The 12063-nt window shown below is 48.7% G+C and overlaps 1 protein-coding gene across 8 annotated transcripts in view; it reads left to right on the top strand.

The window, feature by feature from the left end:
- NDRG4 (NDRG family member 4) overlaps window positions 1–11605 on the top strand; it is a 71478-nt gene extending 59873 nt beyond the window's left edge. For 6 of the 8 annotated variants that reach the window (XM_073605624.1, XM_073605619.1, XM_073605623.1 and 3 more), the window contains 8 exons: window positions 460–563; window positions 697–753; window positions 2885–2936; window positions 5274–5321; window positions 7900–7935; window positions 8139–8190; window positions 9500–9538; window positions 10219–11605. In XM_073605624.1, the coding sequence (XP_073461725.1) occupies window positions 460–563; window positions 697–753; window positions 2885–2936; window positions 5274–5321; window positions 7900–7935; window positions 8139–8190; window positions 9500–9538; window positions 10219–10373 (543 nt within the window). In that variant the 3' untranslated portion in view covers window positions 10374–11605. The remainder of the gene's footprint in view (window positions 1–459; window positions 564–696; window positions 754–2884; window positions 2937–5273; window positions 5322–7899; window positions 7936–8138; window positions 8191–9499; window positions 9539–10218) is intronic. The other 2 variants (XM_073605622.1, XM_073605626.1) reach the window with 1 other exon arrangement.
- Window positions 11606–12063: the final 458 nt, after the last annotated feature.

Below are 12063 nucleotides of genomic sequence, written 5' to 3'. Positions count from 1 at the left end.
CAAAGAAGAGTGGGCAAATATTGACAAGTCAAGATGTGCCATGCTGATAGACTCATACCCAAGTTGTGAGTTGTACAGTTTATAGGTCACATTTAAGCTGGAAAAAGTTCTGAAATGATTTATCTTTGTCTCATTTTTTTTACATCACAGAAACCTGACATTCTAACAGAGGTGTTTAGACTTTTTATATCTACCGTAGTTTCTGCTTGGAGTTATAGTCCTGCTATATGATGCCAACAGTTTGCTTGTGATTCAACAAGATCCATATATTGCTTCCAGTGCTGCAGTGTAGCATAGCGCAGTATAGGTGTCTTTTATGTGCAGATCTATAGCTATTAATAACGCTGCACTGTAATATCGCAATGCAGCTACAAAATGGATCTTTCTGGTAGTAGCACCATAGCAGATTCAGGGTGGACATCGCTGACCTTTGGAGTTAACATTCTGTATCCCCCCCAGGAGGAATTGATGAACAACACAGAGCTGGTGCAGAATTACCGCCAGCAGATCAGCAGCTGCGTCAACCAGAACAATCTGCAGCTTTTCTGGAGCATGTACAACGGGTAGGAGCCGTCTGTCTATTGTTGTGTGTACCATCATATCTGAGCTGTAATATGTATCCCACATGCTGTATATTGTCACACATGACACAAGCTTCTATAGTGTCTCACAATGACCTGTCTCGTCACTCTGTAGCCGAAGAGACCTGGAGATGAACCGTCCAGGGACAGTACCGAACGCCAAGACTTTGAGGTAAGTGGCATTGTGAATGTACATGTGGCAGCTGTGTGGCATGCAGGAAACCTATCAGTATGGGAGTGCCCATGTAGCCTCACATTACTGCCATACTGGAAGTCATATGTCATCTGTGCTCTGCAGTGGTCATGTGACCCATGATGACATCTTCCAGTCTCCTCACTGTTCCCATGTCAGTAAATTGTACTGTCAGTTCTTCTCCATCGCCTTTGTTATATCCATCATATGTGTCCTGTTACTGACATGTGATCTTCCCGCTGCTTACTTCTCTCTGCTTCTGTCTTCCCCCCCTTCTGCCTTCTGTCCATCATCTCCATCTCTGACCCCCTTCTCTCCAATGCCCCCCCCCCCCCCCCACACACTTCACCCCCCCCCCCACCCTTCACTCCCCCCATCCTTCACTCCCCCCCATCCTTCACTTCCCCCCCATCCTTCACTTCCCCCCCATCCTTCACTTCCCCCCCATCCTTCACTCCCCCCCATCCTTCACTCCCCCCCATCCTTCACTTCCCCCCATCCTTCACTCCTCCCCATCCTTCACTCCTCCCCATCCTTCACTCCTCCCCATCCTTCACTCTCCCCATCCTTCACTCTCCCCATCCCCCAATTCTTCCCTCCATCTCTGACCCCCCCCCCCCCTATTCACTGCTCTTCCTATCTTTGACCCCCACCCATCCTCCACTTTCCCCATCTCTGAACCCCCATTCACCACTCTCCCCATATCTGACCTCTTCCCCCATCATCCTTCACTCTCCCCATATCTGACCTCTTCCCCCATCATCCTTCACTCTCCCCATCTCTGACCGCTTCCCTCACCATCCTCCACTCTCTTCATCTCAAACTCTCCCATCCGCCACTTTCACCATCCCTGACTCCCCCATTCACTGTTCTCTCCATCTCTGACCCTCCCCCCAATCCTTCACTCTCTTCAATTTTTGACAACCCCCCCCCCTTCCACTTTCCCCATCTCTTCTCTCCCCCTCACCATCCTCCACTCTCACCTCCTCTCACCCCCCACCCATCCTACACAACCTCCATCCTCCACTCTCTCCATCTCTGACCCCCTCAATTCACCGTTCTCCTCATTTCTGACCCCCCTCCATCCATCCTCCACTCTCCCCATCTGACTCCCCAATTTACCATTCTCTCCATTTCTGACCCCCCCATCCTTCACTCTCCTCATCTCTGACAACCCACCACCCTCCACTCTCCCCTCCTCTCAACCACCCATCCTACACAATCTTCATCCTCCACTCTCCCCATCCCTGCCCCCCCCAATTCACCGTTCTCCTCATCTCTGACCCCCCCCCCCCCATCCTCCATCCTCATTATCTATGACCCCTCGTCCTCCACTCCTCTCATCTCTGACCCCCCTTCCTCCACTCTCTCCATCTCTGACCCCCTCAATTCACTGTTTTTCCCATCTATGACCCCCCTTCCCCCCCAATCCTCCACTCTCCCCCAATCCTCCACTCTCCCCATCTTACTCCCCAATTTTCCATTCTCTCCATTTCTGACCCCCCCCATCCTTCACTCTCATCTCTGACAACCCCCCCCCCCCCCCACACCATCCTCCACTCTCCCCTCCTCTCACCCACCCATCCTACACAATATTCATCCTCCACTCTCCCCATCCCTGCCCCCCCCCACCAATTCACCATTCTCCCCATCTCTGACCCCCCTCATCCTCCATCCTCATTATCTATGACCCCTCGTCCTCCACTCTTCTCATCTATGACCCCCCTTCCTCCCCTCTCCCCATCCCTGGCCCCCCCAATTCACCTTTCTCCCCATCTCTTACCCCCCCCCCCCATCCTCCATCCTCATTATCTATGCCCTCTCATCCTCCACTCTTCTCATCTCTGACCCTCCTTTCTCCACTCTGCCCATCTCTGTTCCCCCTCCCTCCATCCCCTACTCTCCCGATCTCTGAACCCCCCATCCTCCACACTCCCCAACTCTAACCCCTCATTCACTGCTCTCCTCATCTCTGCCCCCCCCCCATCCTTCACTCTCCCTAACTTTGACCCTCCTTCCTCCACTCTCCCCATCTCTCACCACCACATCTTTTTCTCATCATCCCCCCCTACCCTCTGTCCCTTTCTCTTCCCTGTCCTCTCTCTCTCAGGGCTCCGGTCATGCTGGTGGTTGGAGATAATTCCCCAGCTGAAGACAGTGTGGTCAGTTCTGTACTCTTCTATCATCTGATAATTCTTCTATCTGGTACTACATCTGCATGTCCATAGACGTAGGATTAGATTGTATCATTACACTTGTGTCTCTGCTCATACACTGAATGATCCAGCAGATTACAGCAGCAGGTAGGCCTGTGTGTAGTACATTGCTAGATCCCCAGCCATAGGTTAGTCCCTTTGTATAGTGGATCGCTAAAACACTATGCCCAAGTTTTTTGGTTTTTTTTTATTAAAGAGAAATACAGCCAAAGCTTGTTTGGCTGTACTTCACCTGTGGATCACAGGAGTTCAGATCGTTCTGCACTCCTGTGACCTGTTTTCAGCTGACAGGGGGCCGACGTCCGCTGATGTCACAGAGCCAGTCCAGGCTCGGGCAAAATCGCGATAATGAAGTCGAGCTCCACCCACATGCCTGGCCCGGCACCTGGCTCAGCCTCTTAGCGAGCCACTGAGAGCCTGAGCCGGCCGCCCCCGCCCCTCCAAAGCCCAGCGCTTCAGTGAGCGGATGGGAGCAGAGCAGAAAGCCGGTGACTGACAGTTACCAGCTTTCTGCTCAGGGAGCTCCTGAGAACCGAGCTATCAGCGGTCTTTGATCACTCCGTTCTCAGTCTCATGCCGCATACACACGGTCAGACTTTTCGGCTACAAAAGTCCGACAGCCCGTCCGACAGACTTTCGACGGACTTTTGGCGGACTTGAGGCGGACTTTCTAACGAACGGACTTGCCTACATACGGTCACACAAAAGTAGGACGGATTCGTACATGATGATGACGTACACCGGACTAAAATAAGGAAGTTGATAGCCAGTAGCCAATAGCTGCCCTAGCGTGGGTTTTTGTCCGTTGGACTAGCATACAGACGAGCGGATTTCTGGGTCCGGCATAGTTACGACGTAAAGATTTGAAGCATGTTTCAAATCTAAAGTCCGTCAGATTTGCGGCTGGAAAAGTCCGCTGAAAGTCCGGGGAAGCCCACACACGATCGGATTGTCAGCCGGCTTTAGTCCGTCGGCGTCCGTCTGACTTTTGTAGACGAAAAGTCCGACCGTATGTACGCGGCATTAGAGCCAGGGGGGACTGATGCAGCACCGGACCTAGGTAAGTATGATTTTTGAAAAATAAAAAAAAGCCCAACTTCTCTTTTAAAGCCGGCCATAGACGGTTTGAATCTCCGCCATTCAGCAGGAAAACGGCCGAGATTCGAACCATGTATGGGCAGGCTGAATGCAACCAAGATGATTTATTAACTTGGGTACAACCAGCCTGTCAGATTTTACATGTGATGTTTGTTTGCCAGTGGCTTTCAAAGCCGCTAGCAATAATCACTGTGTTTTCTCGGCAAGGACAGCTCCCCCTAGCCCCCCACCCCACCCCACCCCCCTGCTGCTGGTAGAACACAATGGTGGTTATTTACTAAAGGCAAATCCACTTTGCACTGCAAGTGCACATGAAAGTAAGGTCGCTGTAGATCCGTGGGGGGCATGCAAGGAAAACAAAAAACAGCATTTTAGCTTGCACATGATTGGATGATAAAATCAGCAGAGCTTCCCCTCATTTCAGATCTACCCCTCAGATTTAGAGCGTCTGCACTTCCAAGTGCACTTGCAGTGCACAGTGGATTTGCCTTTCGTAAAAAACCCCTAATAGCTCCACGGGAGGGATTCCCCCATCAACACTGACTGTTTTGATGGGGGAATCAAGAAAATCGCTCCATCTATGGATCATATTAACTATAGATTACCATGTGATTGTTCAGACCCAATATAGTGTAGATTACTAGATCCCTAGTACATGATTAGACACATTGGGGTTCATTTACTAAAGGCAAATCCACTTTGCACTACGAGTGCACTTGGAAGTGCAGCCGCTGTAGATCTGAAGGGGACATGCAAGGAAAATAAAAAACAGCATTTTTGCCTGTAAATGATTCGATTGTAAAATCAGCAGAGCTTCCCCTCATTTCAGATCTTCTCCTCAGATCTACAGCGACTGCACTTCCAAGTGCACTTGTAGTGCAAAGTGGATTTGCCTTTAGTAAAACAACCCCACTGTGTAATCAGTTACAAGATTTATAGAGATTAGTCAGACACTGTGTAGTGTAATGAGAAGCATTATGGGAATGATGGTTGTCACGGTCTGTTGTGGGGATGTTACATCATGATAACTGCTCATTGGTGTTGGCTGCATGTCCCTTCCTTTTTGAATGCTGATGTCCTGCACCCCAGTGTCCCTGGCTTCATCCCAGTGTCTGCTGCCAGAGAATTGTTCTCTTTATAGATCTTATTGATGGGGAGATCTTACTGTGTGTTTTTCTCTAACAGGTTGAATGTAATTCTAAACTTGACCCAACAAACACAACATTCCTGAAGGTGACTGAAACTGTTTCTCTCATACAATTGTGGGAACTCCTGAAGTAGTTTAACCCTGTCCTGGCTTCATCTTTCTTTGCAGGCTCTGACCCCTCAGTATATCCAACCTTCCCACCCCTACCCTTCCCTATAGACTCCTCCAACTATCTCAACTTCATCCTTGCTTTCAACATTACCCACCTCTAGTCACCCTAACCTCACCCTTTCCACAAAGCCTTCAGTCTTTCATCATTACCCTCTTTTAACCGTCCAAACTTAACCCTTCCCAAAAGCCTCTGGTGCCTCAGTGTCACCCTCCAACCATCCTAACCTTCCCCATTCTCATAGCCTCCAATCTCTCAGCATTACCCTCCCCAAACCATGCTAATCTCATCCCTTCCCTATCGCCTACAGTGCCTCTGTATCACCTTCTTTAAACCATCCTAACCTCACCTCTTCCCCATAGCCTTCAATACTTCAGCATTACCCTCTCCAACTATACTACTCTTCCCCCTTCCCCATAGCCTCCATTCTTTCATCATTACCCTTCTTTAACCGTCCTAACCTTATCCCTTCCCAATAGCCTCTGGTGCCTGTGTGTCACCCCCCAACCATCATAACCTTCCCCATTCGCATAGCCTCCAGTCTCTCAGCACTACCCTCCTCCAACCATGCTAATCTTATCCATTCCCCATAGCCTACAGTGGCTCTCTATCACCTTCTTCAAACCATCCCAACCTCACCCCTTCCCCATAGCCTTTAATACTTCAGCATTACCCTCTCCAACCATGCTAATCGCACCCCTTGCCCTAAGCCTCTAATTTCTCATCATTATCCTAATTCAACTGTTCTAACCTTATTCCTTCCCCAAAGCCTCCGGTGCCTCAGTGTTCACCCTCTAAACCATCCTAACCTTGCCTCATTCTCATAGCCTCCAATCTCTTAGCATTACCCTCCTCCAATCATACTAATCTCACCCCTTCCCCATTGCCTACAGTGCCTCAGTATCACCATTCCCCAACCATCCTAATCTCACTCCTTCCCCATAGCCTCCAATCTCTCAGCATTACCTTCCCCCAACCATGCTAATCTCATCCCTACCCCATAGCCTCCAATCTCTCAGCGTTATCCTCCTTCAACCACCCTAACCTCATCCCTTTCCCATAGCCTCATGTCCCTCAGTGTCGCCCTCCTCCAGCCATCCTAACCTTTCCCTATTACCATAGCCTCCAATCTTTCAGCATTACCCTATTCATATTATACTAATCTCACCACTTTCCCATAACCTACGGTGCCACAGTATCACCCTGCTCCAGTTATCCTAACCTTGCTCCATTCCCATAGCTTCAAATGCCTCAGCATTAACCAACTACGACCTTGCCAACCCACAGCTTCATCATCCTCCAACAATATTAACCACATCCCTTCCCCATAGCCTCCAGTCCCTCAGTATCACCCCCCTCCAACCATCCTAACTTTGTTGCTACCCATAGCCTCCAATTTTTCAGCATTACGCCTATTTCAACCTTGCCAACCTCATCCCCACCCACGACACCACCCTTCTCCAATCTGCCCATCTCCGCCCTTCCCTATAGCCTCCAATCCCTCAGTATCACCCTTCTTCACCTATTTCAACCTTCACTATCACCCTCCTCTTATCTTTCCACCTCCATCCTCCGGTATAACCCCCAATCCCTCATTATCACCCTCCTCCAGCTGTTCCAACCTTCAGTGTCACCCTTCTCTAAACTTTCCACCTCTGCCCCCTCCTATAGGTTCCAATCCCTCAGTTTCACCCTCCTTCAACCATCCCAACCTTCAGTATCACCCTCCTCCAACCTTTCCTCCTCCAATCTCTCCTGTAGCCTCTAATCCCTCAGTATAACCTTCCCCCAACTTTCAGTATCAACCTCTTCCAACCTCTGTCCTCGCCAATAGCCTCTAATCCCTCAGTATCACCTTCCTCCAACCATCCCAACCCTCAGTATCATCCTCCACCAGCCTTTCTATCCTCACCTTCTCCATCACCTCCAATCCCTCATTATTACCATTCTTCAACCATCCAATTCTCCTAATCCTCAATGTGACCCTCTTCTAACCATTCCACCCCCATTTTTCCCTATAGCTTCCATTTCACAGTATCAGCCCACTCCAACCTGCTCAACCTCATTCAACCTCTCGGCCTCACCCTCCTCCAACCTTTCACCCCCACCCTTACCCATGGCTTCCAATCCCTCAGTATCTGTCCCACCCTCAATTTCTCCTCCATCTTTCCCACCCCCTTCTTCTCCATAGCCTCCATTTACTGTGCACCATCCTCCTACAATTAACCCAACGCCTTCTATAGAATTTTTAACCCCTCATCTCATCCTTTTTACTAATTGTTATGACCATTCTGGGTTTTCCTCAGTGTTGTTCTGCTTCTGTTTTACCACAATAGCAGCAGGTGAAGCAAGCTGAGGACGGAATTTTTGGTTCCTCATTTTGGGGAGTGGTGTCTGTTCATCACTTTTTTTACCAATATTTTATTTTTCATCTGAGCTGCATTTCTTATGTAAACATATTTATTCACTAGTTGCCCCTTCTTCTGACCCCACAGATGGCCGATTCTGGTGGACTTCCTCAAGTGACACAGGTAATTCCAACCATTTCTATATATCATTCAGTAACCCTATGTCTATGAATAAACATTCATGTCCAGACTGTCATGGGAGATCGTTAGACAAAAGGAATCATATGAGACAAAAACAAGACTGTGGGAGGGGGTCACTGGTATTTTGAGGGTCTTGAGATGTCGCTAATATGAAGTGTAGTTACATAATGCCTTCTCCTGCACAGCCTGGAAAACTGACAGAAGCCTTCAAATATTTCCTCCAAGGAATGGGATATAGTAAGTACAGTTTACCTGTATCATGTGGGGGTATCATAGCTCATATGGCACACTGCTCAATGGCTGGTATCCAATGTTGTGTGCCTGATGGCAGGTATTAAGTGGTGTGTGTCCGATGGCCAGTATGCAATAGTTTGTGCTTGATAACAGGTATTCAACGATGAGTGCCCGATGGCAATTATCCAATAGTGTGTGCTTGACGGACAGTATCCATTGGTGTATCCCTAAAGGAGGGTATCCAGTGGTTAATCCCTAATGGTGGTTATGCAATGGGGAGTACCTGATTGTGAGTATCCAATGTTGACTGCCTAAGTTAGTCCCTGATGCTGGGTATCCGATGGTGGATGCCTGATGGCAGGTATCCAAGAGTGCATGGTTGATGGTGGGTATACAATGGTGAGTGCCTGATAGCTGGTATCAAGTGGTAAGTGCCTGGTGGTGGGTATCTAATGGGGAGTGCCTGATGGTGGGTATCCAGTGGTGTTTGCTTGATGGGGGGTATCCAATAGTAAATCCCTGATGGTCAGTATCCAGTGGTGTGTGTCTGATATGGTGAGTACCTGATGACCTGTATCCAATGTTGTGTGCCTGATGGCGGGTATGTGGTGTGTGCCTGATGGCAAGCATTCAGTGGTAAGTCCCTGATGGTGGGTATTCAATGGCGTGTGCCTGATAGTGGGTATCTAAGGATTAATGCCTGATGGCAGGTATCCAGTGGTATGTGCCAGGTGAAGGGTACCTATTGGAGTGTTCTTACTGGCAGTTATCCAGTGCTGAATGCCTGAAGGCAGGGATTCAATGGTGTGTGCCTGAAGGTAGGGGGTATCCAATGGTGTGTGTCTGATGATGGATGGTGGTTGCTGGTGAGTGGCTGGTGGTGGGTATCCAGTGGTGTGTGCCTAATGGTGAGTATCCAATGGTCTTCGCCATTTGTCTGTTGGTTATTTTGTTTGGTTGTGTGTCTGGCAGTTGTGGGTACACCTTTTGGCAATAGTGTTACAATGTGTGTGTGTGTGTGTGTGTATCCAGTCTTCACAACCACCATCACATTCCTAAGTGGTAACGTCTACCACAGTCCATTTTAGTGTTTAACATTGGTTGTGTGTCACCCTATCCATTCCTCAGTCCTATAGCTGTGTCTGCCTCCCACAATGTTTATGTCTTTGCTCACCCTGTGTGCAGTGTACCATGTCTGTCTCTCAGAATATTTGTATCTAATGTGTTAATGTGACATTTCTGTGTCTCCTCCACCTCTCCTCATAACTGCCCTGTGTGCGCCCCTCTCTCCCTCCTCGTCTTTCTCCCTCAGTTGCTTCCCTGAAGGATCGGAGACAAAGTGCCAGTGCAGGTACCCAATGTTCCCCTCCCCTGCTCTGCTGTCAGATTTGCTGTCAATGCTGCATGTTCCCAGTGCTGTAGCTCACCCCAACCCCATGACTGCTGTGCCTACCTCCCTCATAGAGGATGCTGTAACTCCAGCTTACCCCTCTGAGTCCCAGTACTACCAGGAAGGAGCTCTTCCTAATGGGCCCCTCTCTCACAAATGTGAGACTCAGAGTTACTGAGGACCCCTCTGAATAACCCCAGACTCTGGCAGCTATGGGACATCTGCCCCTACCTCTGTCATCACTACATGCAGCTGCCACTGTAACAGTGGAAACGGGTACTCTTTGCCTGCTTTCTAGAACATCAATTTTAAAGTAACAGGGCTATCACCAGGCTCCTATCTTGGTGTTAAATCTTGGGGTGGGGAAGCCCATGGCATTCCTTTTTCCAGGGGGCCCATGGCATTCCTTCCCCCAGGGGGCCTATTATTCTGGTTAGCATGTCCTGGTTGGCAGGTTCCTGTAGAATCTCAGGCTGCTGCTACCCTACTGCATGAAAGGGTTAAATCTTGGCCATGTTCCAGGTCTTATATGTTAGGGTGTTAACCATGTAGTTGCTACTGGAGCTCCTGTTATGCAGCCAGTGTTCATCTGTAGCTTCTCTAGTAACATGTATCCTGTTCTCCCTTCTCTATGCCTTCAGTGCCCTCCGCCAGCATGACCCGACTCGCCCGTTCTCGCACAGCTTCTCTCACCAGCGCCAGTTCTGTGGATGGAGGACGCCCACGGCCCTGCACCCAGTCAGAAAGCAGCGAGGGGATTGGGCAGATCAATCACACCATGGAAGTGTCCTGCTGAAGAGTTGCAACCCGCACCTTCTACCCCAAGTCCCCCTCTTCCCCATTCATTATCCATCTCTTCTTTGCAAGTTCTGCTTCCTGCACCCCTCCCCCTCTAAACAGCGTCTGGCGTTTCTTGGGGATCCAAAAACCTGGGTGACAGTAGTTCATCTGGTGTGTTGTCTCTTAGTTCCCCTTGTGATTGGAATTAACAGGGGTAAGAGCAGATAGGTGTGGGGTAAGTGGTGGATGAGATTTATATAGAGGGAAAGATGTGGTAGTCATCCCATGCTGCAGAAGACTGACTCTTCTCTGTAGAGGTGTAGAATTAGTGCAGCAAATTGGTGGCTTTGGTGAGATTCATTTTAAGCTCTGAAAGCCCATGGACAGAGATTGCTGGGTGAGGTTGAAGTCAGCTGGAGATCTGTTTATGGCACATAAACATTGCGACCATACATTTTATACTTGATGGTTAGGATCTACAGGTCACAATACGATACTGTAGAATTGAGACCTGGTGATCTCCAGATAAAAACTGTAAAGCTAGGATCTATGCATTTTAAGAGAAGAGATCCAGAGATGTCCATTTGATCATGTATAGCATGGATCAGGAACATACCCGGAAACTGGGATTGGGAGATCTTTAGAAGAGAACAGAAAGTGGAGATCTGTTGATAATAATCTAGAGCTGGGATCTGGAAATCTTCAGATAACACTATGAATGGGTGGTTTCTGAGTCCTCAATGAACAGGGTAGTCAGTAGGTAAGGCAGACGCTACAAGTTCAGTTTGTTGAAGGACATAGTTGGGTAGGTTTGATGTATCTGGCAGCTCAGAAGTTAATATTGGTTGTTGATGGTAAAATGTAGAATTATGGTATGAGATTTGTTGTGGTGGGCAAGAAACATGTGGAAGTTAGGGGTTATCTTTGCGTAGATTTGAAAATTTTCCTTATTTCTAGCGGTGTCCTGTCTCCCCTGTCCCCTTATCTTGATGTCTCTTCCCCATCCATCACCTGCGTGTTCTGCTGATCTAGACATTATTCTACGTACTAGGCGTATTCACCCCTCTTCCTCGCCTGTGACCATTCCCAGATCCTGTCTGTGTGTGCAGTGACTCTGTACTCATATATGTCTATTGTGGTGGTGAATGCTTCTAGTTGCATTAAGCCATCAGTACAAATAACTCCATGATAGTAATGGAAAAATTCAAGAAATCTCAATAAAAGTCTGAAATCTGCACATTTTCTTTATTCCTGCTCAGGCATTTCTCTTTTCTCTGTCTCAATTTTTTTTAATAGTGGGGACGGGGGACAAAACAGGCGGGGGGGGATTACGACCACCACCACTAGGCTTCACTATTAGTACCCAGATGACCACCACCATTGGGCCGTAACCTTTATAACCTTGAAGTGATTGTAAAGTCTTGTTTTTTTTCAATAAAAATAACAAACATGTTATACTTACCTGCTCTGTTGCAGTAGATTTGCACAGAACAGCTCAGATCCTCCTCTTCTCGGATGCCCCGTCTGTGCTCCTGGTCCCTCCCTCCTGTTCAGCTTGCTATGGGGGCACCCGAGCCGAATCACAGCTCCCTGTGTCCATTTAGACACACAGCTGCAGCCTGGCCACGCCCCCTCTCTCTCCTGATTGGCTGGCTGACTTTGACAGCAGCGGGTGCCAATGGCGCTGCTGCTGTGTCTCAGCCAAT

This window comes from Aquarana catesbeiana, linkage group LG11, assembly GCF_042186555.1.
Source record: "Aquarana catesbeiana isolate 2022-GZ linkage group LG11, ASM4218655v1, whole genome shotgun sequence".
Taxonomy (NCBI): domain Eukaryota; kingdom Metazoa; phylum Chordata; class Amphibia; order Anura; family Ranidae; genus Aquarana; species Aquarana catesbeiana.
Note: the sequence above shows the minus strand (reverse complement) of the source record. Positions and strands in the feature narration are given on the sequence as shown.